The 27,571-nt window shown below is 38.3% G+C and overlaps 2 protein-coding genes and 1 long non-coding RNA gene across 4 annotated transcripts in view; 2 read left to right on the top strand and 1 right to left on the bottom strand.

The window, feature by feature from the left end:
• Positions 1-1,141: 1,141 nt before the first annotated feature.
• LOC111211222 lies at positions 1,142-3,735 on the bottom strand. Of its 2 annotated transcripts, none has more exons than XR_007322661.1 (6): positions 2,467-3,735; positions 2,265-2,319; positions 2,068-2,139; positions 1,807-1,993; positions 1,586-1,725; positions 1,142-1,452 (listed from the first exon to the last, which is right to left on the bottom strand). It is a non-coding gene; the product is annotated as an uncharacterized LOC111211222 (long non-coding RNA). The 2 variants fall into 2 exon arrangements; XR_007322662.1 differs by having other exon boundaries at positions 2,081-2,139.
• A 5,076-nt stretch (positions 3,736-8,811) lies between these two features.
• LOC125584122 lies at positions 8,812-9,377 on the top strand. Its single transcript, XM_048752022.1, has 2 exons — positions 8,812-8,915; positions 9,026-9,377. The coding sequence occupies exons 1-2, from the start codon at positions 8,812-8,814 to the stop codon at positions 9,375-9,377; spliced, it is 456 nt and encodes a 151-aa protein (XP_048607979.1).
• A 221-nt stretch (positions 9,378-9,598) lies between these two features.
• LOC125584120 (midasin-like) overlaps positions 9,599-27,571 on the top strand; it is an 18,728-nt gene continuing 755 nt past the window's right edge. The window contains exons 1-50 of the mRNA XM_048752019.1: positions 9,599-9,861; positions 9,947-10,269; positions 10,368-10,452; positions 10,546-10,820; positions 10,911-11,093; positions 11,201-11,370; positions 11,564-11,673; positions 11,761-11,880; positions 12,027-12,105; positions 12,457-12,579; positions 12,657-12,756; positions 12,834-12,903; positions 12,989-13,108; positions 13,182-13,238; positions 13,316-13,489; positions 13,559-13,681; positions 13,790-15,529; positions 15,848-15,879; positions 15,996-17,959; positions 18,048-18,919; positions 18,997-20,490; positions 20,576-20,753; positions 20,829-20,894; positions 21,384-21,454; positions 21,528-21,776; positions 21,879-22,011; positions 22,086-22,171; positions 22,259-22,353; positions 22,584-22,725; positions 22,805-22,894; positions 22,994-23,117; positions 23,217-23,371; positions 23,462-23,575; positions 23,687-24,016; positions 24,092-24,274; positions 24,393-24,494; positions 24,569-24,787; positions 24,872-24,991; positions 25,091-25,169; positions 25,264-25,394; positions 25,474-25,638; positions 25,758-25,833; positions 25,932-26,044; positions 26,120-26,202; positions 26,281-26,394; positions 26,602-26,670; positions 26,759-26,915; positions 27,044-27,201; positions 27,286-27,380; positions 27,485-27,568. Coding sequence (XP_048607976.1) covers positions 9,757-9,861; positions 9,947-10,269; positions 10,368-10,452; positions 10,546-10,820; positions 10,911-11,093; positions 11,201-11,370; positions 11,564-11,673; positions 11,761-11,880; positions 12,027-12,105; positions 12,457-12,579; positions 12,657-12,756; positions 12,834-12,903; positions 12,989-13,108; positions 13,182-13,238; positions 13,316-13,489; positions 13,559-13,681; positions 13,790-15,529; positions 15,848-15,879; positions 15,996-17,959; positions 18,048-18,919; positions 18,997-20,490; positions 20,576-20,753; positions 20,829-20,894; positions 21,384-21,454; positions 21,528-21,776; positions 21,879-22,011; positions 22,086-22,171; positions 22,259-22,353; positions 22,584-22,725; positions 22,805-22,894; positions 22,994-23,117; positions 23,217-23,371; positions 23,462-23,575; positions 23,687-24,016; positions 24,092-24,274; positions 24,393-24,494; positions 24,569-24,787; positions 24,872-24,991; positions 25,091-25,169; positions 25,264-25,394; positions 25,474-25,638; positions 25,758-25,833; positions 25,932-26,044; positions 26,120-26,202; positions 26,281-26,394; positions 26,602-26,670; positions 26,759-26,915; positions 27,044-27,201; positions 27,286-27,380; positions 27,485-27,568 — 12,100 coding nt within the window. The 5' untranslated portion in view covers positions 9,599-9,756. The remainder of the gene's footprint in view (positions 9,862-9,946; positions 10,270-10,367; positions 10,453-10,545; positions 10,821-10,910; positions 11,094-11,200; positions 11,371-11,563; positions 11,674-11,760; positions 11,881-12,026; positions 12,106-12,456; positions 12,580-12,656; positions 12,757-12,833; positions 12,904-12,988; positions 13,109-13,181; positions 13,239-13,315; positions 13,490-13,558; positions 13,682-13,789; positions 15,530-15,847; positions 15,880-15,995; positions 17,960-18,047; positions 18,920-18,996; positions 20,491-20,575; positions 20,754-20,828; positions 20,895-21,383; positions 21,455-21,527; positions 21,777-21,878; positions 22,012-22,085; positions 22,172-22,258; positions 22,354-22,583; positions 22,726-22,804; positions 22,895-22,993; positions 23,118-23,216; positions 23,372-23,461; positions 23,576-23,686; positions 24,017-24,091; positions 24,275-24,392; positions 24,495-24,568; positions 24,788-24,871; positions 24,992-25,090; positions 25,170-25,263; positions 25,395-25,473; positions 25,639-25,757; positions 25,834-25,931; positions 26,045-26,119; positions 26,203-26,280; positions 26,395-26,601; positions 26,671-26,758; positions 26,916-27,043; positions 27,202-27,285; positions 27,381-27,484; positions 27,569-27,571) is intronic.

Raw genomic sequence — 27,571 nt, 5'->3', positions numbered from 1 at the left:
ACTTCACGAGAAGTCTACATTATGTAGACTGCTATGAAAGTCTACAAAAAGTCAATTTTGCATTTGACCAAAACTTTAACTCCGTTGAATAGGTTAGTTTTGTATTTGACTAAAAGATTATATAGTTGACCGAATCAAAAAATAGTGTAGACTTCATATTCAGTCTACTATTCTCAGGAAAAAAAAACGTAGATTGCATATGAAGTCTACTTTTTTATTTTGGTCAAATGCAAAACTAACCTTTCGAATTTGGGGTAGACTTCAGTTGAAGTCTACACATGTGTAGACGTTCATATCAATCTATTTGTACAAAGTTAAATTTGGTCAATTGCAAAAACTAACCTGTTTTAAAAAATTAAAAAATGTAGACTGTAAATGAAGTCTCCTTTGGAAAATCAAATTCTGGTTGAATTCTGGTCAATTGCAAAAACTAACCTTTTCAAAATGTAGACTGAAAATAAAGTCTACTCATATAAAATCATAACTTTTTTTTTAAATACAAATGATAACCCATGGATTTTTCAATTGCAAAAACTAACCCTAATTATAGACTAACTTGACAGTCTACAAACGTAAACTGAAAAAACAGTCTATTATTATGTAGACGGATTATAAAGTCTACATAGAAAAATCTATAAAAGATGGATTTGTGTATTATTCGTAATGTATTTTCAAGATTTTTTAGTTTGACAGTGTGCGTTAGTTAATCCTAATGGTCTTGAGGTATTTTGAAAATATAATCTTTTATAATTATTAAATTACCAACATTTTGATTTTACTATCTAGTTAGCTAATAAGTGTAGATGTCTTTATAAGTCTACTTTATAATTTCAAAAGTGAAAAGAGAATACTTGTTGTGGTTGAAGAATGTTAGTTTATGGAAGAGTGATATGTAAGATCATTTCTACGTACCTTGAGAAAAAAATCAGAAATATTAGAATGGGACTCTCTTATGTTGATTATTAGTATTTATGTGTTTTTATTTACTCCTTACCGCACATAATTTTACAATAGAGATAGACAAGTGTGAAACTTATAAACTTATATTGAATTTGTGGTCTTGAGTCAGTATTATGTGCCATGTTTTATTGCTTTTAAGTTGTGTTACGTGATGACATTTTGTTGAACTGTGAGTCTTAACTTTGATGTATTCATTTGGAGTTGTATTAAACAAGTCTACTTTCGGTCGAGTACACTTCAGTACAGAATATCCAAGAAAATTACATAATACAGCAGTGATACAAAAGCACAATACAATATAGCTAGTACAAAGGCATATAATACAAACACCTATTACCAAAAACTTCATATCCTCCAATTCTAGCCAAAAAATGGTTGCACAATCAGGGCAGTTGAAGCGGCCACAAAGAGTGCAATCAACGATAGAACATAGACTTGGCCAATGAATGTGGCCATGGCTTAAAATACAAGAACTCCATAGACATACTGATGCTGCAAAATTAAACAGAGGAGAGTTGACTTTTAATACACACTCATGGATCTATAAAAGCTATGTCTATCTAGAAAACATAAGTTCGGTAATCTAAAAATCAACTTGCATTAATAAAAGACAAAAATTAGAAACCTGCAATGTCCGTAACAGTTGGTTGTGATACAGTATTGACAGTGGATACAAAGCTTCCGCCTTCTTGCAATTTTCTCGTCTCAGAGAGTTTCAAGATCGCTATTGAAGTCTACAACCGGTGGAGAATCTCTCTTAAACGCCTGTTAAACAAACAAATAAACAAAGTAAGACTCAAATCTTTTTTTGCTCTTATGATTAACAGAATTAAAAGTGGGACCAACCTAGACCGAGCCATGCCAGGACTGTAGGTCAGTCCTCTAAAGTGAAAGTCCCAGCCTGATAACCGATAGGCACCTCACTTGCCAGCAAGCTGTCAATGCCGGTTATGGCAGAAGAATCATCACTACTCTAGCTAGATTGCTTATAGCCTACTCATGATTTCTCTTGAAAAGAGTAGAGAAGTTGAACCTGCAAGGAAAAATCAGACTAGAAATGTCAAGGGAAAACTCCAAGGATTAACTATCAAGTTCAGTGAATATTACGAGCTGAAGTTACAATATTGTTGTGATTAGTTGTTTTGAGGTGGCCCTCTTCTTTCTCAAGCCCTTCAAAAGCTGCAAAAAAACAACCACTCGAACTTAAACCAGGCCCTTACGGGTAAAACAAAACTGAACTCTGAGATTTATCGAATCAGTTTGTACATTCACACAAGACATGAACCAGATAAAGAGAAAATTACCTCAACAGTTGGATAGAGAGACATACATACACAATGTTCCTTCGCCGGCTCAGATCTGAAAAAAAAAGCAAAAAGTTACTTAACAACGGCACGACTACGACACGACTCTGACAACGACGACGAGACACGACATCGACAAAGACTTCAACAAAGACCAAAATCTGGGAATCAACATGAAACAGAACAAATCGAAGACTACTACCTTACAGAGGGAAGATATAGCAGCAGCAGCGGGACGGCAACCAGTGTAAGCGGCAGAAACGGGTTGACTTCACCGGAAATCGCCCGAGAGAGAGAGAGAGAGAGAGAGTAACGGCCGCTAGGGTTTGTCTTTTTTTACCAAATGAAGACTAAAAATTGTATTTATATGTCGGGAAAGTTATCCGGTTAGGTTAAAACTTTTCTGGTTTAATACTTGTTAGATTATATTATTTTGGTTAAATTAAATTGTTTCCGGTTCCGTAGACACACAAGTAGGTCTACAATCGGTATGTCTATTACAATTTTTTATATATATATTTATATATTTATATAAATTATTTTTTGTTCTTTATTTATATATATAATTTATTTATTTTTTCTTTATTTTTATAATAAGTTTAATATATGATATCATTTCCGTTTCCATAAAAACAAAATTTAATCAATCTTTTTTGTAATTTCAGGTCTTATTAAACTAAAAAAGACGTCTACTATACCCTAAATTAATCAATTGTATCCTAGTAGACCAAAAAGACGTCTACTATACCCTAAATTTAATTTAAAATTTAAGATTTTTTGTAAATACCAATAAAATAGACTGAAAAGGACGTCTACAGATAAATAGACTTTATTGTAGGTCTACGAAACCCTAAACCCTAAACCACAAATCTCAAACGCTAAATGTTTTGCTTGATAATCAAAAAGTCTCAATTGTACAAAATATAAACTACTAAACATTACTATGCAGATTTAAGATAACAAAACAATAAAAAAAACAAAATCTAAAATCCAACCCTATGAAATCAACTACTAAAAGACATAACATGTAAGAACATTTTGTTTCTAAACTATGAACATTGTCTAACACATGATAACCAAATTAGTATATATTCTTCAAAATTGTTCAATTATATGAAATTTTAATTTATTTAGTTCATATTATCCATTATATTGATGATTAGTTAAAAATATCACAATAATTATTTTTATACATTTTCAAAATTAAATTATTAGATCAAATTAGAGTGTAGACTACAAAATAAGTCTATAAGGTAGACATCGTAGGAAATCTATATATATGTAGACTTCTTTTATTACGTGTAGACTTCCGAAGGATAGAAACGTAAAATACATTTCTGTTTTTTTGTTTGGTCATAAGGGTTAACTAGTATTTTCACTACCCTTTTAGGTTTGTTTTGCATTTGACTGAAAGTGGGGTACACTTTTAGATTTGACTTGAATATTTGGGTTGTTTTTAGCAAATGTCCCTTGTTTTTATGTGTATTTATCACATGCATTCATCATGAAATGTTCCTTGACAATGGTTCGGCTTGATTCCATGCATTCATCATGAAATGTTCCTTGAATTGTGCAGCCCTAAATAAAAACATACATATCTCTGTTATTTAAGGCCATAATGCAAACACAGATTACTTATCACGAAACAAAACTTACCCTCTCGTCCCCAATTAAGAGCTCTGTCTCTCGACTTGTGATTAAAGTGTTTGTCTTCCATTTGCTAATAACTTGCACACAAACTGCAGGTTTCTTGACACATTTTGATGAGATAATAATATGTATATTTTTCTGAATTTTTTAGCGAATATAATGAAGTCATATGAACCCCTATGAATGTATAAGATTAGATAAATTTAAATAAATATTGTATTGTTAATTTTTTATTCACAATGAAGTCCAGTTTTAATTTTCCAAACATTTTTTTTTAAAAAAATTGGTGTTATTTTGTCATTTTACACCTAAAATACATATATATCGAAAGTATAAATTATCTATACATAGAATAATATACTACGAACAACAAAAAATTTGTATATGCAAAATTTAATTAATATATATATATATATATATTGTAAAGAAATAATTCTTCTTCTTATCTTTATATAAAAAATACTTTAAAGTATATACATTTCTTAAAGAAAATTTCTATAAATTAGTAAAATATCATAATTTAAAAATTATTAATTTATAAAATTTTTACAGTATATCTAACAAACTGATTTTAAATATATCTAACACTAAGCCCCACAAATAAAAATTTCAACGAAAATTTAATTTTAAAATAAATGTTAATATCATACATATATGGACAATTCTCCTAAATAGACAATTTTCAAGTTTTAGTCACAAAAATAGACCACAAGGAAGAAAATGACCAAAATGTTTCATTTAATAGGTAAAAAGACCCTAATACTATAGATATATTAAAAAAATATATATATATTTTTATAGTTTTAGATTATATGTTTTCAAATTCGAACTTTTTTATAATTTTTTTTTTGAAATTTTTCTTCTTCATTTTTTTTAATTTTTTTTTAATTTTTTTTTCGTAATTCGAAAATATTTTTTGAAATTATTTTTAAAATTTTAATTTTTAAATTTTAAATTTTTAATATTTATTTTTCATTTTATAAAATTTTAGACCTCAATCTCAAATTTCCACCCCTTAACTCTACACCCTAAGGTTTGGATTAGTTAATCGTATAAATATATATTTACCTTTTTAATAAAATATTTTGGTCATTTTGATCTTTAAAGTCTATATTTGTGACTAAAACTTTTTTTTAGTGCTATCCTAGAATATTTCTCAACATATATTTGTGTAATTAATTACTGTAATCTATCATCTTATCTTTGTTAATTACTGTAATCTATCATCTTATCTTTACCATCATAGATCCGAGGCAACCACTTCCTGAAGCCGTTAACGTTCAATTTGAATCAGGGGAAATTAGTCGTGTACTGGTGTCGAGCCCTTGGATGCCACCAGTTTGTAGCTTCTGCAAGGAAATTGGTCATTGCCTCAAGAGATGTAAAAAGGCCCCTGTCACCTGTAAGACTTGCAAATCTACAACTCACCTATTGGAAAACTGCACAAGGTCTAACACCAAGGAGCAAAAAAATACCTCCTCTAGGAGAAACAGAGCCCCCCCCCCCCCCCCCCCCCCCCCGCTTCCGATCCCGTCGAGCCTCCTGCTGATCGTCCAGTTGAGTCCCAAATGTCTCTGGTAAGCAGCTCCAAATCTTCAGAGGGGAAGGTAGCGGTTTGTCAGTGTCCGAGAAGTCTATAGCCATATCAGACCCCGTTCTTGAGAATGAGACACTTCGCGTATCAAGCTCCTCAGAGGTTGAAGAGGATTCTTCAGATATCTCCTCAAGGGAATCAGAATACGAGCTCGATGAACTGAATGGTTTTAAGAAAGTCCTGTCGAAAAGACAGAGGAAATTGGCTAGGAGCAAGGGCTCCACTCCTATCTAAATAATGTGTAACGACCTTTTTTGTTGGAACGTGCGCGGGTTCAATGTATACAATCACCGCAGCGGTTTTAAAAAATGGTATAAGGTAACCAAACCTATTTTCGGAGGTATCATAGAAACTCATGTAAGGCAGCCCAAGCAAGACAAGTTCATTAGAGAGCTGATGCCTGGCTGGTCTTTCGAAAATAATTATAACTTCTCTGAGTTGGGGAAGATCTGGGTCATCTGGCATCCATCTGTTAAATGTGTCACTCTCCTCAAATCGTTGCAAATGATCACTTGTGAAGTCCTACTTCCCAATGCTGTGCAATGGATGGTTGTGTCGATTGTGTACGCTTCCAACTGCCCAGACGAAAGGAAACTCCTCTGGTCTGAGCTTAGAAATGTCGCATCCACACTGGTTAATTCCTCCAAGCCATGGATCGTGATGGGGGATTTCAACCAAACACTCTACCCGGAAGAGCACTCTTCTCCTGCGTCGCTAAACGTTGACCTTAGGATGCGGGAATTTAGATCTTGTCTCCTAGATTCTGAACTGTTTGATCTCTCGTATCGGGGCAACCCTTTCACTTGGTGGAACAAGAGCAAAACAACACCAATATCCAAGAAGCTTGACAGAGTATTAGTCAATGATGTATGGTCTGCTTCTTACTCAGACTCGTTCGCAACCTTTGGTCCAAATGATTTCTCTGATCACGCCCCTGCAATGGTCAGTCTCAGTATGCCGGGAATTCGAAGTAGGAAGCCTTTCAAATTTTATAACTTCCTGCTCAAGCACAAAGACTTCATAGAGCAGATTGCAGACTACTGGTACTCTTGCAACGCAACAGGGTCTGCGATGTTCCGTATCTCCTCCAAGCTGAAAGGACTTAAAAACACTATCCGTAGCTTCAGTCGTGATCACTACTCTGACCTGGAAAAGAGAGTCCAGGAAGCTCACGAACAGGTCTTGATTTGTCAAAACAATCTTCTCTCCTGCCCTTCTCAGGTTTTCGCAGATCAGGAAGCTAGTGCTCAGGAAAAATGGCAAATCCTAGCTACAGCAGAAGAAGGTTTCTTATACCAGAGATCCCGGATAACTTGGACTAAAGAAGGAGACAGTAGCTCTGCTTTCTACCATAGGATCATGTCGCTCAGGAAATCTGCTAATCATATTCATTATCTAATGGATGATCATGGCAACAAAGTGGAGACCCAGAAAGAGATTCAGGATCTGTGCGTGAGCTATTACGCAGAGCTGCTGGGGGGGGGGGGGTGAGACTAACCATGAGAGTTTTGAGCCAAGCGATATTGATTTGCTTATCCCATTTAGATGCTCTTCAGCTCAAGCAGAGGAACTAGAGAAGGAGTTTTCTGCAACGGAAATCAAGGATGCTTTCTTCTCCCTCCCCAAGAACAAAACTTGTGGACCGGATGGATACACAGCTGAGTTCTTCACAAGCTGTTGGAGCATTGTAGGGCCTGAGGTTATAGAAGCAGTCTCAGAATTCTTCAAATCGGGTCAGCTCCTGAAACAATGGAACACAACTACTATGGTGTTGATTCCAAAGATTCCAACAGCTTGCAAGACCTCTGACTTTAGACCGATCTCTTGCCTCAACACATTGTACAAGGTCATAGCCAAACTCTTGGCGAAGAGGCTGAGAAATACCCTGTCGGAAGTCATCTCTTCTTCCCAGTCTGCGTTCATGCCAGGGAGACTCCTAGCTGAGAATGTGTTATTAGCTACGGAAATCATCCAAGGCTATAATAGACAGAATATATCTCCTAGAGCGATGCTAAAAGTTGATTTGAGAAAGGCCTTCGACTCGGTCAGATGGGATTTCATCCTTGCGGCATTGCGTTCGCTGAGAATTCCTGATAAGTTCATAAGCTGGATCAACCAATGTCTTTCTACTGCCTCCTTCACCCTCGCCATAAACGGCAATGCATCAGGTTTCTTTAAGAGTAGTAAGGGATTGAGGCAAGGAGACCCGCTCTCTCCCTATCTCTTTGTCCTCGCAATGGAGATCTTCTCACGCCTTCTGGCCTCTCGGTTCGACAGCGGCTACATCAGATACCACCCCAACACAGAGGAGTTAAAAATTTCTCACCTTATGTTCGCTGACGACGTCATGATTTACTTCAACGGAGATAGCTCTTCACTCCATGGCATTCACGAGACTCTCGATGATTTTGCAAGTTGGTCGGGTCTGCACATGAACAGCCACAAGACAGAATTATTTTTTGCGGGTCTGAGCCAGAGTGAATCTACTGCTCTATCCAGTTATGGCTTCCCTGTTGGTTCACTCCCTATCCGCTACCTCGGTCTCCCCTTGATGCATAGAAAGCTAAAGATTTCAGAATATCACCCTCTTATAGATAACATCATGGGTAAATTCAGGGGATGGGCTGTAAAGATGTTATCTTTTGCAGGAAGGCTAGTCCTAATATCAACGGTTATATCAGGCACGGTGAACTTCTGGATATCTACTTTCATGCTTCCTAAAGGCTGTATAAAACGCATTAAAAGTCTCTGTTCTCGCTTTCTATGGTCTTGACAAATTGAAGTAGTTAAAGGAGCTAAAGTAGCATGGGATCAGGTCTGCTTACCCAAAGCAGAAGGGGGTCTCGGTCTCCGTAAATTCCACTATTGGAATATTACCCTATGTCTCAGATTCATCTGGCTATTGTTCTCTGGAAAAGCTTCTCTATGGGTAGAATGGCATCAACATCACTATCTTCGCCAAAAATGCTTCTGGTCTATCAAGATGTCGAACAGTGATTCATGGACATGGAAAAAACTCCTATATCTCCGACCAATTGCTTCTCAGTTCATTAAAGGGGTCCTGGGAAATGGCTCAACCCTCAGTTTCTGGTCAGATTCGTGGTCGCCGATGGGTCCCTTGATTCAGATATTCGGGGAGAATGGACCTCGTGAGACGGGTATACCTCTGCTAGCAAAGGTGGCGGGCGCTGTCTCAGGCACGCGCTGGTCACTTAGAACACCGAGATCCGAAAATGCAGTTGACCTCCACGTAATGCTGACGACCATCGAACCGCCGGAATGACCATTATCGATGGGTAGTAAATGGCAAGGACTGCAGAGGATTCTCATCTGCTCTTACATGGGATGTCCTTAGACCTCGAAGCACTATCAAGCAGTGGTCCAAAACGGTTTGGTTTAAAGGGGCTGTGCCTAAACAAGCTTTCAATATGTGGCTTGCTACATTAAATAGATTTCCCACTCGTTCTAGACTTGCATCTTGGGGTTTAAATATTAATAAATGTTGTTGCCTGTGTAGCACTGAAGATGAAGTCAGAGATCACTTGTTTCTTAAGTGCAGGTTCAGTACTCAGATTTGGACCTTAGCACTTGCCAGGATCGATCCTGCACAGACAGGTTTCATCACATGGGCGGAGCTGTTATCATGGAGTAGATTCTCAACGCAAGCGGCGCCTGCTACCCTCAGGAGACTGCTTACTCATGGAATGGTCTTTCATTTATGGAGACAACGTAACAACGTACTACACAACAACGTTCATCTCTCTCCTCTACAAATGTTTAAGCTCATGGACAGAGACATCAAGAATGCCATCACTGCAAGACAGCACAAGAGGAACTTTCGAGGACTCATGTGCCTTTGGATTAGATGATTTCTTCTTCTCATTCTATAACTACTGACTTTCTTGTTTTTTATCTAATTTTTGCCAAGAAATAAGTGTGTAAAAATCTTAGCTTGTTTAGGACAAACTTTTCATTTAGTTAAATGATATTTACAGTTTAGCAAAAAAAAAAAAAAAAAATATAGTTTTGATATTTTGATGACTATACAATATATTTAATAGTCTTAAAACCCAATACGTATACATACCGCCTTTTCGAGTCGAACAAAAAAGCTTAAAGGGTTCTCTTAAACCCTTAAACCTACGCCGCCTCCTCCTCCTCCTTCTCCCAAAACAATTTTGCTCTCTCTCGCTGTGTCGAAATTAACACATAAACCCTACTCTCTAGCCTCTTCTGCAACAGGTTTCGATGGCTATTGACGGGAGTTTCAATCTCAAACTCGCGTTGGAGACGTTTTCTGAACGTTGCCCCAAAGTCGCAGCTTTTCCATTTTTCAATTCGATTCTCAGCAAGGTACCTTCTTGTAATTGCTTACTAAAGTGACCCAGAAACACGAATTCAAGTTTGGCTGAAATGTTTTTTCTTTGTTGTTGTTTAGGGAGGAGAAGTGGTGGATAACGAGGAAGTGATTAATGTTTTGTCTGATGTGTTTCTTCACCCGGAGCTTACCATTCCTTTGGTTCATTACTTTCTTCCCATTATAAGAAGAGTTGTTGATAGAGTGGTGGGTCTTCTCCACCTAGTGGGTGATCTCAGCTCAAGTAGTGACTACTCGGACGATGTGTCAGTCTTGGAAAATGCGTTGAAGGAAGGTGTTAGTGTCATTGACTTTTACGTTCGGCGTGGACAAAGGCTGGAGCTTCACGAGTGTGCTTGCTTGGCTTTCAGTCGTGCTCTTCATCTAAACACGTCCTTGCTAGGGTAAGAATATAGAAGATGAGAGTCATTTATGTAAACAAGCAGTAAAGCTTAGATATCTGTTAGAAGTTTACTAAGAGAAGGTTTTGCTAACTGTGTAGGTCTATTCTAAGTTATTTTAAGAAAGCTCCACCACCATACGAGCGGATTCTTGTGAAAGAAATCATTTCTGAGTCGCAGATGGAGGTAAATACTTGTTATCTTTTGACATTTGTAGATGTTTTAGCATCCTATGACATCGTAGTTATTCATTGAATATTTTTCTCTCCCCTGAATCAGGCTACTACAGCTGCATACTTGCTTTGTCTTCAAGTAGCCTATCGTTTTCTGGTTATTAGACCTGAGGTTTTCTCCAAGCTGTGGGATTGGTCCTGTTACTTGGAGTCCATGAAAAAGCTCTCAGACTGCCCGAGCCAGAGAAGAGATTTTGTGGAAAAGCATCGAGAGGCTGTGTGGTGTGGGATACAGATTCTGTCTGTTGTTTTAAGATGCACTGACAGAATGGCAGGATGTTACGGTTTTGAAGGAGAGGAAGCATTCTCATACTTGCTACGGTAATCCCTTTTAACTCTACTCAAGACTTCTTTATTCAGTTTTTGTCTTAAGTTTTGTTTCTGAAGGTTTATTTTCTTTGGTGCATTCAGCTGGGAAGAATTTTGTCAGGATATAGAAATAGAAAAGGCTGGATCATACATTCAGTTGCCAACATACAAGGGGTTGAGGTCTTTTCAAGATTTTAGTACCCTTGCACCTGGGATTCACAAGCGACAATCAGCAGGAGTGGAAGAAAAGGAGCCGTTGATGAAGATCCGAAGGCTGGACACCTGGTCGGTTTACTTTGTGTTTCTTTTCAATAAATTTCTTCTCTTATGCCACGTGTACTCGATGTTAATTTTCTCATTTCGGCTTGATTCCTCCTTCCTCTTCAATTCAGGGATGTCAAATCTTTCGCTGAACCATTTGAAATTCACTCTAGGGTGAAGAAATCATTTGAAATGGTCTCATTGGCTGTTAGTCAAAAACGACCTGTTCTTCTGTACGGTCCCTCGGGCTCTGGAAAGTCTGCCCTCATTAGAAGATTGGCTGATGAGAGTGGTAACCAGGGTATGATATATTTTTAATATCTATCTCATTTTTTTAGTACTTAACTAAATTCAAGGAACTTTCTACTATGCTGGAAGAGGAAAAACAACTATCTTGAGATATTGCTGTTCACACTAATTCATTGAGTATTTCCACATTAAAATGAAGCCCTAAACTGAATTATTTCTCACTATATTTTGTTTATTTTTGGTAGTTGTGTTTATCCACATGGATGATCAACTTGACGGGAAAACGTTGGTTGGCACTTATGTGTGTACTGATCAACCTGGAGAATTTAAATGGCAGCCTGGCTCACTTACCCAGGTTTGTTGCATGGAATTCAGATGGCACCCTAGTGGTATCTTTCCTCCTATTTTTACGTTAATATTTTTTTGCTTTTCATCGTGGCAGGCTATTATGAATGGTTTCTGGGTGGTTCTTGAGGACATAGACAAAGCTCCATCAGATGTCCCCCTTGTCTTGTCACCTTTGCTGGGAGGCTCATGCTCATTTGTGACCAGCCATGGAGAGGTAAATACATTCTCTTTGGTGCTCTCTAATTTTGTATGTGAACATTATTGTAAGGCATATACTTTTTTTATACTACTCTGTTTTAGTTATTTGTGTGTTTTCCTCAAAAATGTTTTCAAGTTTCAGTGCTTCTTAACTTTTCGCAGGTGATACAGATAGCAGAGAGTTTCCAACTGTTTTCAACCATATCCACACCCGAATGCAGTGTATCACACATCAGGGAAGGTATATCTTCCAGACATAAATTAGTTTGGCATCTAGCTGGTGCATTCGTTGGCCTGATCTGTGCTAGATATATCATTGATGTCTGGGATCTTGCTAAAGTAATGTGATCTAGAGGTGAATTGTAAATTAGGTTAAAGGGTATTTTAGTTGGATAATCTACGTGTTGTTATGTTGGCTATTGTTCCCACCTTGAATTGCTAATTTTCCTTTCTTTTAATGTTCTATGCTTTTATGAGGTCCTGTCGTATTTATATTATCTCGTGGCTTTTGCTTATGGAATCCTTTACTTTCCTTGTTTCAATTAAGATTCGTTACAGGAACCGTATCATTTTTTATCTGTTTTTAATGTAGCTGGAAATTCTCTAAGTCCTCTTTGGAGGAGAATTGTTGTTTATCCACCAGATCGTGAAAGCTTGCAAAATATTGTGGGTGCTCGGTATCAGAACCTGATGCCTATTGCAGATAAACTTATTGGTAGGTTCCTTCTGTCCATACTCCCCTTGATATGGTTTCTGTACTCACAGTGAAACTTTACTTCTCCATATTTGCAGAAACTTATGAAAAAGTCAACTCTGCTCTTCGTCCCCAGTTTTCTAGTTCGACAACTGAAAACTCAGCTACATTCAGTTCTCCAAGTAGATTTTCACTAAGGTAAGCATATATCCAAGAGTTTTATTGTTCTTAATAAATTGGCCAACTATTGTTTCTGAATGGTCATCTTTCTCCAGAGATTTGCTCAAGTTGTGTGAACGCGTTCAGGGTCTGCCCTCGTATGATGGTCATGCAATTTCTCAGGAGGTAATATTATTTGAAGTTTACTCATGCTAGTCCCTTATTCTAGATTTCATTTATTTAAGTAGGCGTTTTGTGCTTTTTTTCTCAGGCAGCAGATATATTCTCTGCTTCTTATATGTCAACTCAAAATCGAGTGACAGTAAGTGAAATCGTGGCTAGCGTTTGGAATGTTCCTGTTCCAGGATCTCATCATAAGCCCCCAATTCAGGTATCTTAGTGTTCTTGACAGTGTGTTGCCTTGTTGTATTGAGATTGTTTATTAATTTTCCAGTTAACTGCAGGAACTTTCTAAAACACTTAAAATTGGCAGAGTTTCTCTACCACTTGGCGAAACTGCGGTTAGTTTTTAAGCATCTCCGTCCTATTGATAAATATATTAAAATGTCTCAGACTTATTGATCTGTTTTTTCCCCAGTCACATGACCGGTCGAGGTTTGTTGAAACACGCACATCCACACGGTTACTTGAGAAAATAGCCCGATCTGTTGAGTACAACGAGCCAGTTCTCTTAGTAGGAGAAACAGGGACAGGGAAAACTACTCTAGTTCAAAATCTTGCACAGTGGATCGGACAGAAACTCACAGTTTTGGTGTGTTTTAACGTACATTCTTTTCTATAGTAATTGTTTCATATAATTTATGATTACTTTTTTTTTCAGAACTTGAGCCAGCAAAGTGATATAGTTGATCTATTGGGAGGTTTTAAGCCTATTGATGCAAAGCTTATGTGCAAAATGTTGTACAATGAATTCATTGAATTGGGAAGAAATTCACAGATGAAGGTATTTAGAACTTATTTTCTCTTAGAATTCCTCCTTTACTCATTCCTAACCAGATATGTACAGAAAAAGTTTAGTATTTTGCTCATTCCTTTTCGTTTTGGTATCCAGGATAATTCAGACGTTATGACGTGGCTACGAAAAAACTTTAGAGCTAAGAAGTGGGAAACATTTTTGCGAGGGTTAAAGAAAACTATTGACCATCACGTTAAAAATGGGGAAGAAAGGTCTAGGTCTGGTAGGAAGAGGAAGAAACCGGAAGTGATTGAGAATTGGACTCGTCTGTCCAAAAAGGTGGAGAAGATTCATCAACAGATTTGTTCAGGTGGAATGGTTTTTAAATTTGTCGAAGGTGCATTTGTGACTGCCCTCAGGGAGGGGTATTGGGTTTTACTAGATGAAGTAAACTTAGCACCACCGGAGATATTGGGCAGGCTTACTGGTGTTCTTGAAGGAGTGAGAGGATCACTTTGTTTAGCTGAGAGAGGGGATGTAATGGGCATTCCTAGACATTCGAATTTCCGTTTGTTTGCCTGTATGAATCCAGCCACGGATGCTGGTAAGCGAGACTTGCCGTTCTCCTTCCGTAGCAGATTTACAGAGTATGCTGTGGATGATGACTTGTGTGACGATGACCTGGAGATATTTGTGAGGCGATTCTTAGGTGGACGTGAATCTGACAGTAAGTTAGTGGGCAACATTGTTTGCTTTTACAAAGAAGCTAGAAGGTTATCTGAAGAATGCTTGCAGGACGGTGCTAATCAGAAGCCACAGTATAGCTTAAGGTCTCTTTACCGAGCGCTAGAGTATGCGATTAAAGCAGAAGGTATTGGCGGATTTCAGAAAGCATTATATGATGGATTTTCCATGTTTTTCCTCTCCTTATTAGATTCTTCCAGTGCGAAGATCATGAAACCACTCATAGAACTTATCTCAAAGGAAAGTAGCCGAGCCCAACCACTTCAAAGATACTTGGGAGAATTAAAGGGCAGTTCTGATGAATCTGTCAAGAAATATGTTAAGACGAAGAGCGTGATTGAACACCTTCATCATCTGGCTCATGCCATTTTTGTCAAAAGATATCCTGTTCTCTTACAAGGACCAACATCCAGTGGAAAAACAAGCCTTGTCAAATATCTTGCAGCGTTAAGTGGAAACATATTTGTTCGAATCAATAATCACGAGCAGACTGATATCCAAGAATATTTGGGTTCCTATATGACTGATTCTTCAGGGAAGCTTGTATTTCATGAAGGAGCGCTGGTGAAGGCAGTCAGGGATGGTCATTGGATTGTCTTAGATGAACTAAATTTGGCCCCATCTGACGTCTTAGAGGCACTAAACAGACTGCTTGATGACAATAGGGAGCTTTTTGTACCTGAGTTGGGTGAAACAATCTCAGCGCATCCTAACTTCATGCTCTTCGCTACACAGAACCCTCCTGCTTCATATGGTGGACGCAAAATACTGTCTCGAGCTTTTCGTAACCGTTTTGTGGAGATTCATGTTGATGAGATTCCAGAAGATGAACTGAGCGAAATTCTTTTTGAGAAGTGTGAGATTGCAAAGAGTCACGCTACGAAGATTGTTGAAGTGATGAAAGACTTGCAGCGCAACAGGCAGAGTAGCAAAGCTTTTGCTGGAAAACATGGATATATAACTCCAAGAGATCTATTCCGGTGGGCAGATCGTTTTAGGACTTATGGAGGTAAATCAAATGAAGAACTCGCCAGAGAAGGGTATTACCTCCTTGCAGAAAGGCTGCGTGATGATAGTGAGAAGCTAGTTGTTCAAGAGGTGCTGGAAAGACATTTCCGGGTCAGTCTTGCAAAAGATGATGTGTACAAAGAGGTAAGTTTTGTTCTCTAGTTTGAAACTTCGTTGCAAACTGTTTTTTGATTATTGAACCCATTCATTTTAATTTCCTGAAATATGTTTATATAGTTATTCTTCTAACTTCATATATCCAGTTGATGTAGCTGTATCATACCATGAGTTGCTTGTTCTTGATCTTTTGCATTTTTAGAGCCCCTAATTTTCATTCTGATAATTTTTGTTTAAAGGAAGCTGCTGGTCTTATTGCACTATTACTAAAGTTTTGTTTTGTACGCTATTCTGATGTGGATACTGATTTTTTCTGTTCTGTTTTACTTTTTTTTTTTGCCCCAGGAGCTTCTAAAGCTGGAACAGCCATTTTCCATGTAATTGCCTTTCCCCTCATATTTCTTGTATTATTGAATCAATTTGTTTTCGAGCTTTTTTTTTTATCATGTCACTTTTAGCTGAATTCTATGGGTGCTATTTCAATCTTTTATAGGAAAAACGAAACAGTTAGCTGGACTCGAAGTATGTGGAGACTATTTTTTCTCATCGAACGTTCTTATAAACTGCGTGAGCCTGTTCTTCTTGTTGGTGAAACTGGCGGAGGCAAAACAACAATCTGCCAACTACTAAGCGAGTATAAGAAGCTAAGGTTGCACATCCTTAACTGTCATCAATACACAGAAACATCTGATTTCCTTGGGGGGTTCTTTCCTGTAAGAGACAGATCCAAATTAGTTAAGGAATACGAGAATCAAGTCGAGCACTTGAAGCTATCTGAGGCATTGGTACCTTTTAGTCAAGATATTGACTTTTCTGCAGATATTGGTAGAGCTGAAGTGTTGATCAAATCAATAGATGCAATTCTGAAAAAGTACAAAAATGACTCCGTACTAGGAATGGAGGTCACACCACTGAATATTGAGGTTCTTCAGAACATGAGGGACACTATGGTGATGCTGTATCAGAAGTGGCGTGCAATTTTTGTGTGGCAAGATGGTCCCCTTGTGGAAGCAATGAGAGCTGGAAATATCTTTCTTGTGGATGAGATATCGTTGGCTGATGATAGTGTTCTAGAAAGACTGAACAGTGTGTTGGAGCCAGGCAGGAAATTGTCGTTAGCTGAGAAAGGTGGTCCTGTCTTGGAGGAAGTTGTAGCTGATGAGAAATTTTTTGTTCTTGCTACCATGAATCCGGGTGGTGATTATGGAAAGAAGGAATTGTCACCTGCACTTCGTAACCGTTTTACTGAGATATGGGTCCCTCCTATTTCAGAGACTGAGGAGCTCAGAAGTATTGCTTCTTCTGTCCTTAGCAACTCAAAGGAATCTAATATCGTAGATCCCATTATCCACTTCTGGGAATGGTTTAACCAGTTGCAGACTGGAAGAACGCTTACTGTCAGAGATCTCCTCTCTTGGGTTGCGTTTGTCAATGTGATACATGAGAGTGTAGGACCAGCATATGCTATTCTTCATGGAGCTTTTCTCGTGTTACTTGATGGTTTAAGTCTTGGAACTGGTCTGTCTGGGAGAGATGGTAAAGATCTGAGGGAAAAATGCTTCGCTTTCCTCTTACAACAACTCAAGGTTCTCACTAGCGACACACTCCCTCTGGATATTTCAAGAATGGAGCAATATGGCTGGGGTGATGCCAAAGCAATTTGTCAAGAAAGCAAGAGTGTTCTGCGCGGAGACATGTTTGGCATCGATCCTTTTTACATAAGTAAAGGTGATGAAACTCCTGAAACTGGTGGATTCGAGTTCTTAGCACCAACCACCTGCAGGAATGTGTTGAGAGTATTGCGTGCAATGCAGCTTTCAAAACCAATATTATTGGAAGGTAGCCCTGGTGTTGGAAAAACAAGTCTAATAATGGCGTTGGGTAGATATTCTGGCCATAAGGTTGTGCGCATAAATCTTTCAGAGCAGACTGACATGATGGATTTGCTGGGATCAGATTTACCTGTTGAAAGCGATGAGGACATGAAGTTTGCTTGGTCTGATGGAATTCTCTTGCAGGCTCTAAAGGAAGGTTCCTGGGTTTTGTTAGATGAACTAAATCTTGCCCCACAATCCGTTCTAGAAGGTTTGAATGCCATTTTGGATCATCGTGCTCAAGTCTTCATCCCAGAACTAGGCTGTACCTTTGAATGCCCCCCGACGTTTAGAGTTTTTGCATGTCAGAATCCTTCTTCTCAAGGTGGTGGTAGGAAAGGTCTTCCCAAGTCTTTCCTTAACCGATTCACAAAAGTGTATGTGGACGAGTTAGTTGAAGATGATTACCTCTTCATATGTCGCTCGCTTTACCCTTCTATTCCCAGTCCATTGCTTTCAAAGCTTATTACTCTCAATAGACAGCTACATGATGGTACTATGGTAGATAGAAAATTCGGTCACGATGGCTCACCATGGGAGTTCAATCTACGTGATGTGATCAGATCATGTCAATTTGTGCAAGGTAACCTATAATCGTTTTGTTTTTTCATATTAGCATTTCCAGGCAACAGTACTTCCTTAAACTAATTTGAGTTATCATGTCGTTTCAGGGGGAAAATATGACTTAGAAGTTGAAAGCTTTCTCAATGTTCTGTATGTTCAAAGAATGCGTACCGCGACTGACCGGAAAGTAGTTCTGAGTATCTATAAGGCTATTTTTGATAAAACCCCTTCTATAAATCCGTATCCTCGAGTTCAGCTAAATCCTGGATACTTAGTTGTGGGAACTGCTGCTGTTAAACGAAATTTCACTCAGTCTAATATTTCCAGTGAGCAGTTGAAGATTTTGCCTGAAATCCGTCAGAATCTGGAAGCCGTTGCACATTGCGTGCAGAATAAATGGCTGTGCATCCTAGTTGGACCATCGTCCTCTGGAAAGACTTCAGTGATCAGAATATTAGCTCAGTTAACAGGATTTCCGCTTAATGAATTAAATCTTTCATCTGCGACTGACAGCTCTGATCTTCTCGGTTGTTTTGAGCAGTACAATGCATTCCGTAATTTCAGATTGGTGGTCGCTCGAGTTCAGCATCTTGTTGACGAGTATAGCAGTTTGTTGTCACAGTCTTCCCAGGTGACCCTTTTGAGCAAGAGCAAAAGCCTAGTGTCCAGCTGGCTTTCCTTTTTATACAAGATTGATTCATGCCTCTTGGAAAACCCTTCATCCTTCTTGAACGACGCTGACTCGCTCTCCAAACTAACTGAGATCGTAGAATATATGAGTAAGGTCTTGGGGGAAGGTTTTTTGCCCGTTAGTTGGTCAAGAAAGTGTCTGGACCAAATCACGAAGACAATAGTGAAGCTGCAATCTGAAGAGAAAAAACAATCAACGAAATTTGAATGGGTGACTGGAATGCTGATAAAGGCAATAGAAAATGGAGAGTGGGTTGTTCTTGAAAATGCAAATCTCTGTAATCCCACGGTAATATAATCTCCGTTTATTATATCTTGTTAATAATTTCCCTTGTATCTAATTTCCATCTCCAACTTAAATTTCAGGTACTTGATAGGATCAACTCTTTGGTGGAACCTTGTGGATCAATCACTATAAATGAATGTGGGGTTATAGATGGCGAACCTGTTACTGTTACTCCACACCCTAACTTTCGTTTGTTTCTGTCCGTTAATCCCAAGTTTGGGGAGGTGTCAAGAGCAATGCGGAATAGAGGCGTTGAGGTATTTATGATGGCGCCACACTGGCAGCTCAATGAGGAAGCCTCTAACAGTGATGAACTTGTGCTGAGAGGTGTGAAAAGGTTTCTTGCTCTATCAGGTATTCCGGGTGATAAGCTGGTTGCGTCCATGGCCAAAGCGCATGTTCATGCATGGCGCAATGGTCAAACCATTGGTGTACGGATAACGTATCTTGAGCTTGAACAGTGGGTTCACCTCTTCCAACTGCTGCTCATGAATGGTAACCAACTCCTGTGGAGCTTACAGCTAAGTTGGGAGCACATCTATCTCTCTTCCCTTGGAGTAACTGATGGAAAAGATGTTGTTGATCTTGGGCGTGATACGTATTTGTCAGATACTGAATCATTTATGGGTGGGAATATGTGCCTGTCTGGGGGATGGCCAAAGCCTTTCAATTTGAGAGACTTGATGTGGTACTCAAGAGAAACAACTGTCAGGCAGAATTGCATGTATCTGGAGTTTCTAGGAGCTCAATACGCATCACATCAGACTGAAATAACCTACAATGTCAAGCTGAGAGATAGGGATTTGGCTGCTGGGGAACGGAGAATAATTTATACTGCCGATTCTTGGACGCTAAATAAAATCTTGTTTCCTAAAGCCTTAATTGGGTCAACCCCTGCCGCAGATACAGGAAAAATTGACCATGATTCGGCTTCAAAGAAGCTATTGTATGCTGCCAACTGGACAATGGAACAGGCAACCGAAGAGGACATTCAACTCTATCTGGTGTGGATTAGTTGGTTTGGTTCCAGGCTGCAACAATACTGCCCCTTTTTCCTGTGTTTTCTCAATATGTTGAAAGATGAGTTGCAGCATCCAATCTGGAGTCATATATCCAGATGTCGAAAAAACCTGAAATCCCTCTGCATAGTGGATCCAGATGCTGTTCCAATCCCGATGATGTCCTCCAAGTTGATTGACATAGCAGCAGCGGATGAACAGTCAAAGCCCCTTAGTAAAACCCTCTTTGAGTCTCTTAGCTCTGTTGGCGTTCTTCGGCTTTCCTCTCAGCAGTGGGTTGCAGAAAATAACTACAACCACACCGATGTATCCTCTTTTATTCGCTTTTTGGATTCCCTTCGCGTTTTGGAGAAGAAAATTCTTTGCGAAATTGTTGGATCACCTTCTTTCTCTGTGTTGATTCAGTTGTACACTGAAGTTATTGAAAAACATTCATTCTTCTGGTCTGATCTACTCTCGTCTTCAGATGAGTGTAAACTGTTTTCCTTCTGGTCACTAATAAAGGCTGTCAAAAAGTTGGAGAGTTCTTTTCCAGAAGAAGTTCATGTGGTTTTGGTAAGCCAACCTTTAAGTTATCCATTAGCTTTTTGTCTTCAAAGTATTATACTGGTTGCTCAATAATGTTGGCTGTCTTCTGTAGGAGGAAAGCAAAAATATTAACAATATAGCTTTGCATGGTGAGCCAGAGAAGTCTTTACTATGGGCGTATGGTGGCCATCCTTCCTTGCCGGTTTCTGCTGAGTTGTACCTTAAGCAGCAGAAGTTTCTACAGCTCTGCAGCACGATTTGGCCATTAAAATCAGAATCAGATGGGCAAGGTTGGATATCTGAAATGTTTGATGGTTCTTTTAAAGAAATTAAACTTTCTTCTGACATTTGTTTGGTGTTGGCAGGAAATGATCATCTTACCAAAGCCATTGCATTTTCTGGCCCTGAGTTATGTTTGCTTGCCTTGGAAGGTAATTAATCTTAATTAATATTTGCTCATCCATGTTTCAATTAACATGTCTCAAATACAAGGAGATTGTAATGTTCATGAAACATTGCTGAGCACTATCTGTAATTTTGTCTTCAAGCATGGGATAATTGATTGTTGTGGCTTAACGTGGAAATATATGAAGTTGAGGCATCTACTGTATAGAATATTTAGAAATTAAACTACGCCAAGAGAATGTTATGAGTACCTATCAGAGAACTGCGGTGAAATATGCTAAATGTTTCTTATTGATATCAATGCGTGAATGATATAAGTGCCTTTTATATTTGATTGTTTGATATCCTTTTGGGATATTTACCATTATTTTTGCAAAGACCACTTCTGTGATCAAACTAGCTTAATTTGTTTAAGGGAAACATAGGCTGAAAAGTACTTACTCCGTCAGTTGAGAGTATTGTAGCTGTGTTTAACGTTGTTGTATTTTCCTGTTTTTTCCTTCCAAAATATACAGGTCTTTGCATTTCATCTTACATTGCCGACAAGGATGATGCAGCTGCTGTTCAGCTGGATGAGATTAACCAGGTTTTCTTTCCTTATTCTACCATGTGTATTCAAATGTCTCTATCTCCTCTCACAGTTGACCATTATTCACCAGATGTTTTTGGAGAGGATGGAACTAGAGAAGAAGAGACTGCAGGATAGAATGGTTTTCAGTGAGAATGATAATATTGAAAATAGATCTGCGGCATGCTGTATTTTCCGTCCAGAGATTGTGGCTACAGGGTTTGGCTTTAGCAGTTGGATGGAGATAAGTTCTATTGCTAGAAGTGAAAGTAGTTCGTTAGATGTAGAGTTACTTGCTGTACTTCAGCACCTCTTGGTGTCACGATCTACTGAACATAAGGTTAGTGAATATTTGAATTAAAATGTCCCTGTGGTACACAACTCTTTGTAAATCCATGGTTAACCTGTTTACTTCTCCAAAACTTACTTTCCTGAGTTGCAGGATCTTTTGGATGTTCGTAATCTGCTTAAACCTGCTCTAGAGTATTCCTTATCCTCAACAAGACCTCCACAGACTCTTGTAGCTCATCAAAAACTACTGTGGGCAATTGATGCCCGTGCCTCTGTCCTCCGAGGTAAATAAAGTCGGATATTCAATTACTTTTGTCTACTATAGTAATCTGGTTGCTTATATTTGGCTTTTTTGCAGTGGACACCAAAATTGCTGGTTTTGTTCTCGAAATGTGGTACTGGTGGCATTCTGTTTTGTGGAAAAATTGTCAAATTGGTCTCATGGTAACCAAAATTAAATGCCTTTTGTTCAGTCGTTATCTTGATTGCGCAGTATGTAACATATTTTTTCCATCTCATTCATGTTCACAGGGCCTACAGAGTATCTCAGAGATCGGTAACTGTCGGGTTATGTCGCCTTCTATGCTGATTCATCCTGTGAAAGCAGCTACCATTGATCATATTCTGTAAGTGATGTAACTCCACTATGAGAAATCTTAACATTTGGTGTAGTAGCTAACATATTCCATACTTTTCCTTGAAGTTCGGTATACCTAACATTCATTTGCGAGAACTATTGATGCATTGTACTGTGATTGCAATGCTTACCCCAGGATAATACACATTCAATGTTGTATGATGAAAACTATGGTTCCGTTAACAGAAAGTAAAAGCTTTTTTATTTATGTTTATGCAGGGATACTGCTTTTGCTGTTAAGGACTACCCTGTTCAATCGATGAAATTTCTTTCTGCTTCACGAGTTCTATGGAAAAGCGCACAATCCTATCAAGAGATGCCTGGTTCTTTACTGTCACTAGCGCGTTCCCTTTTCCAACAGGTTTAGAGTCGTGATACGCTTTAATAATATCATCTGTTTCTTTTCACACTGATTTTTATCATGATTTCAATCTGTGTAGATGGTGTATACGCACCAAAAGTCATATGAGCCTGAAGTGTTTGCCGATATCAAGTCTGCATTTCATGCGGTTGAGAAGAAACAGACCGAGGTATAGTTCCAAAATTTATTTTTGTTCATTCTTCCTTTCCTCCTTCCTGTAAAACATATGGGAACCTCCAAGTTTACGCGTCTCTTCTCGTTTATGCAGATTGATGGCATTAAGTCTCTCATTTCACTAATCAGCTTATCAAGCCATCAGAAAATGAAATCTGTTACTCGCTCGTTTGTCGAACCATTGGCGAAACATCTTTATTTGGAGTGCTCATCAAATGGTAGTGTATATAGTTTATATATAAGCTGTAACAAATTTTTAGTATCTGCAAGGTAAACCTTCTTAGACGTTCTTACAGTTTTTTTCCTAACTTTTGTAGATTTCTACTCCAATCTTGGTCTGGCATGGATTTATCTTGGAGGACTGCGCTTCAATCTTTTGAATAGCTTGAATGTTATAGATCCAGCCATGAAGATCACTTGTAAGCTGGCAGAACTACAAGAAAAAATTTCATCGCTGAAGCTAAACATAGAGGTGGTTGCTCTTTGCTTGGTTTAGGTCACAATAGCAGTTACATATTGTCTTTGATTGTTTTTATTGACCTATATCAATGCGTTAACACAGGTGCGGGAAGAATGTGAGTATCTATCTGGATTGCTATACACTGGTGACAGTGACGAAAGAACTGAATGTAGATTATCTAAGCTTAAAACTGAGCGTAAAAAGTTGCGAAGAAAGGTATGTAACATACGCTGTAGCATTCCCCCCTATTTGAGTGGTACTTTTATATGACCTTTCCCACCTCTCGACTGTTCACTCGTTGTTTCTTTTGTTTTCCTTCTGAAACAGGTTATTTTTCGCTCTGATCCTAATAAGTACCAGAATTTAAGAAGAGCGCTGGATGAGTTTGCGGGATTTCTCACACGTCCAATAAGTCTGGTTAAGGATATTGACAAGCTTGACTGGAACCAGGTTGTTGAGCAAGTTTTCAACTGGCAGGAGACGGCAACATCGTTTATTGATCGGTTGTCCAGTGACTATTCCGAATATGTTGATATAACTCAGCCAATACAAGTTTCGGTATACGAGATGAAATTGGGTTTATCACTCTTTGTCTCTGGTACTCTCTTGGGAAAAATTCTCAACAGATTTGACGGAGACACGGTTGACTCAGTCATGGTACATAACTTTTGTCAAAAATGTTTGTACATTTCATTTCGTGCACAAAATAATAATGAATTATGATCCTTGCAGGAATCAATCTATGCCTTAATGAGATTTCCAAGGGGCTCCTCCTTGGCTTCAGCTACCTACATTGAGAGCTTGCCACCGCTGCACCTTTCTCATGATGCAGATTCTCGTGTTAAGTCCTTAGGTTTGGATGTTGGCTTGCTGCACAAACTGATCTCTGTTTCAAGTGCACACGATACGAGAAAAGTAATGTTTCTTATGATTCCTTGAGTTTATATTATGATTTTCTTTCACATAATGAAAATGATTATCAGTCTTTTGAAAGTTACTTATGTATATATTATGTTTTATTTGATTACTGTAGGTCTCCGAGTTGCAATTCAAAACTACTCTATATAAAAATATGCATGCTCGTGTTTCGCACTTTGTTGCAAACACTGGGCTTATGGATAAAGCTTCTTTTGAGGTAAAGTATTTGCCAGTAGTATGCATGTGAATATGGAAATTTGTTATCTAACGTTCTAAGAACTCCATCTGCAGATATTGGATAGCATATATTTTGAATTGGCGAGAAATTGGATGGAGATGAAGTTTCAAGTGAGAACAAAGGCTGACGCTCTTTCTGGGCTGTACAAATTTCGTTCCCGTGACTTCAAAATTGAGAGTGTCATGAAAGTAGATATATCTGCCCTTGGCAAGTACTTCCCAGAAGATAGTTTTTGGCAGGAGTATCTGGCTGATGATGATATGAATCTTATGGTAAACCTTTCATTCTTAACGCATTACTGGAACTTGTAAAATTCTCTTGTTTATCACTTCTGATTTTTCTTTTGTTCCCCACAGACGCAAACTGACCAGGGTGACGAGAATTTGGAGGATGATTGGGACTTGATACAGGAGCATGTAGATAATATATATAGCACACATAATGAGTTATTTGGTTTCTCTGACCTCTCTGAAAAGGTATATAGCCAACAAGCTTTTCTATTTAAAATCTTTAATTGCTGCATAAGTACTAGTCGCAATTCCTTTGTATCTAACAAGACAATACATTATACTCAGACTGGAAGATGTATTACTGATAGTCAAAGGCTGGATTCATTCACTGATTCCTATGAACTGGGAGTCAATATGATCAAAGGTGACCATCTGACACCATTTCTCGCTGTTGTTTGTTTAATTTGGATGATTCATTATACTAAATATATTACTGGATTATCTCTTGATTCCGACAGGGCTGAAGGGTCTATTTACATCAAACTTGGATGCAAAACTTGTTCCAGAACACCTGCTTCGTCTTTGCATGGAATACAAAAAGACCTTCACTTCAAACGATATGTCTTCCAGTAAATACAACTTCTACAAGGTCTGCTAGCTTTTTGCTTGCTAAAGAAGTTCTCTTATTTATGTTACTTCTGCCTGGGTTCTGACATTATCTTTTATAGGACTTTGATGGTCCTGAGCTGGGGAAAATGGTCAAGTTTCTCACTCCTCTTCAATTGAGAATTTATTCTCTATTGCAAGAACAAGAGGAACATCCTGGTCTTCAGAAACTTTCTGATATCCTTCGAATGCTCATGGATATTCCTTCAAGGACTCCGCTGGCAAAGGTATACATATACTTAAACTGGTTCTGGTAGCTTATACCCATGGAACCTCCTTCCCTTCACTTTGATGTTTTAATGATTCATCATAACCATTACTTTCCTGTTTGCCGTTGTTTGCGAAGGCTCTTCCAGGATTGCAATTTCTGATTTGCAAGGTCCAGAAGTTACAGGAAGAGGGATGTAAACTGCCCATCTCTGGTATGGATTTAATCGTTTCTCTCTTTAGTAATACCATTTGTTTCTTCTATTATTTACTCTATTTATCGAGTGTCACATTTTGTTTTTGTGTCCTATAGATCTTTTGGAGCCAATTATTTCCCTCGCAAGCTCTTGGCAGAAGTTAGAATTTGAGTGCTGGCCTACATTGCTTGATGAGGTTCAGGATCAGTTTGAACTAAGCGCAAGGAAGGTAGGACTAGTTAGAAAATTTTGTAGTCATGAACAATAGCACTGTTATGGGTAACACTTTTTTTTCTCGTTGCAGTTGTGGCTTCCTTTGTTTTCAGTTCTCTTCCAGAAGGATTGTGTGGAATTTTCAGAACATGGAAATGAGTCTATTTCACAAAGGTGTGCACCAAACGAATATTGTAGTGCTTACATATGTATTCTTGCAAATTCGGTCATCTAATAGATCTTTTATCGCAGTTTGGTGGAGTTCATTGAAACGTCAAATATTGGTGAATTTAGGAGACGTCTTGAGCTTCTCCTTTGCTTCCTTCTTCATTTAAGTATGGGTAGCTCGTTGGGAATATATTCAAGGTCAGCTGCGTATGATATACCACCTAGTTTTATATATTTTCATCTGTTTTAATCTTGAAGGATTTAAATTGGGTTTCAGCGTTATTTCTTTTGGCCATCACTGTTGGTTGCACATCCAATGTTTACAGTTGACTTCTAAGTTTTAACATGACTGTATTTTCCGTACTGGCTGTCTTTTTGCCTTAACTCATGCTTTTTCTTTAACAGTGATTCACACAAGAGGAAGGTTGAAATTTGCTACAATATTTTTGGATTCTATATTCAGTTTCTACCAGTGTAAGCTCCTTTATTATTCTGTCTTGAGTTTTATCAGTTCAAAATTGTTTGGCCAGGGTAATGTTCTTAATTCAAATTTTTTTATCAGTGTTATGGAGCAGTTAGATTTGAATAGAAAAAATGTTGAAGCTCAGTTAAAGGACCATCTAAAACTTTGTCGGTGGGAGAGGCCAGATAATCATCTGCTCAATCATACCATTAAAAACACCAGGCAGAAGGTCAAGAAGCTGATACAGGATTTTACTGTAAGTAATTGATAACTCTTCTTTTTCATTTTCTGGGGGTTATTATATAGATAATTTTTGCTTTCTATGAGTTAAAATTGCGGAGCCTTATCAAAGAGATTTTTAAATGTCTTCTTGTTTTTGAGCAGAACACACTGCAGCGCCCTGTAATGCTTGACAGGCCAAACCTAGCAAAGGAAAGAGTGCAATTTCTCCCTCTACTTGGTCCAGATCTAATAAATGGTGCCTCGAACATGAGGATCGAGGTTCTAGTCAGTAATTTAGATGCAGAACAATTGAATGACAGGTATATATGTGTACCTTGTGACCTTCTTCATTTCTAGAAATTTACGGAAGCTGAACTCTTCATTATGTAAACTCTTCGTGGTAGGTTTTCCTGGTATGCTGTTTGGAGAAATAAGTTAAAGGAGTCGGTAGGACGCTTCCACCAAGAAATGCATTTTAAAGAATTGCTGACGGGTGAAGGTTTGTTTGTACACTTGCTCCATTCACTCAGGGTTCTACATGATATTTTTGTTTTTGCCTTTGCAGAGTCTGCATATTCTTAAAGTTGCATTATATCTTTGCAGATCATCAGTACCCTTCCCCTGTCTATCAGGGTGATTGGAAAATTTTGTGGAGTACAGTTTCTAAGATTGGTGAGAAGATAGCTAGCA

This window comes from Brassica napus, chromosome A2 (genome assembly GCF_020379485.1).
Source record: "Brassica napus cultivar Da-Ae chromosome A2, Da-Ae, whole genome shotgun sequence".
Lineage (NCBI taxonomy): Eukaryota > Viridiplantae > Streptophyta > Magnoliopsida > Brassicales > Brassicaceae > Brassica > Brassica napus.
The sequence above is the reverse complement of the archived record's forward strand: the minus strand, read 5'-3'. Positions and strand labels throughout refer to the sequence as shown.

Coding starts and splice junctions, on each gene's coding strand:
- LOC125584122 (XM_048752022.1), top strand. CDS start 8,812: ATGGCAAGGACTGCAGAGGATTCTCATCTGCTCTTACATGGGATGTCC. Junction 8,916..9,025: donor CGGTTTGGTTTAAAGGGGCT/GTGCCTAAACAA, acceptor TTGCCTGTGTAG/CACTGAAGATGAAGTCAGAG.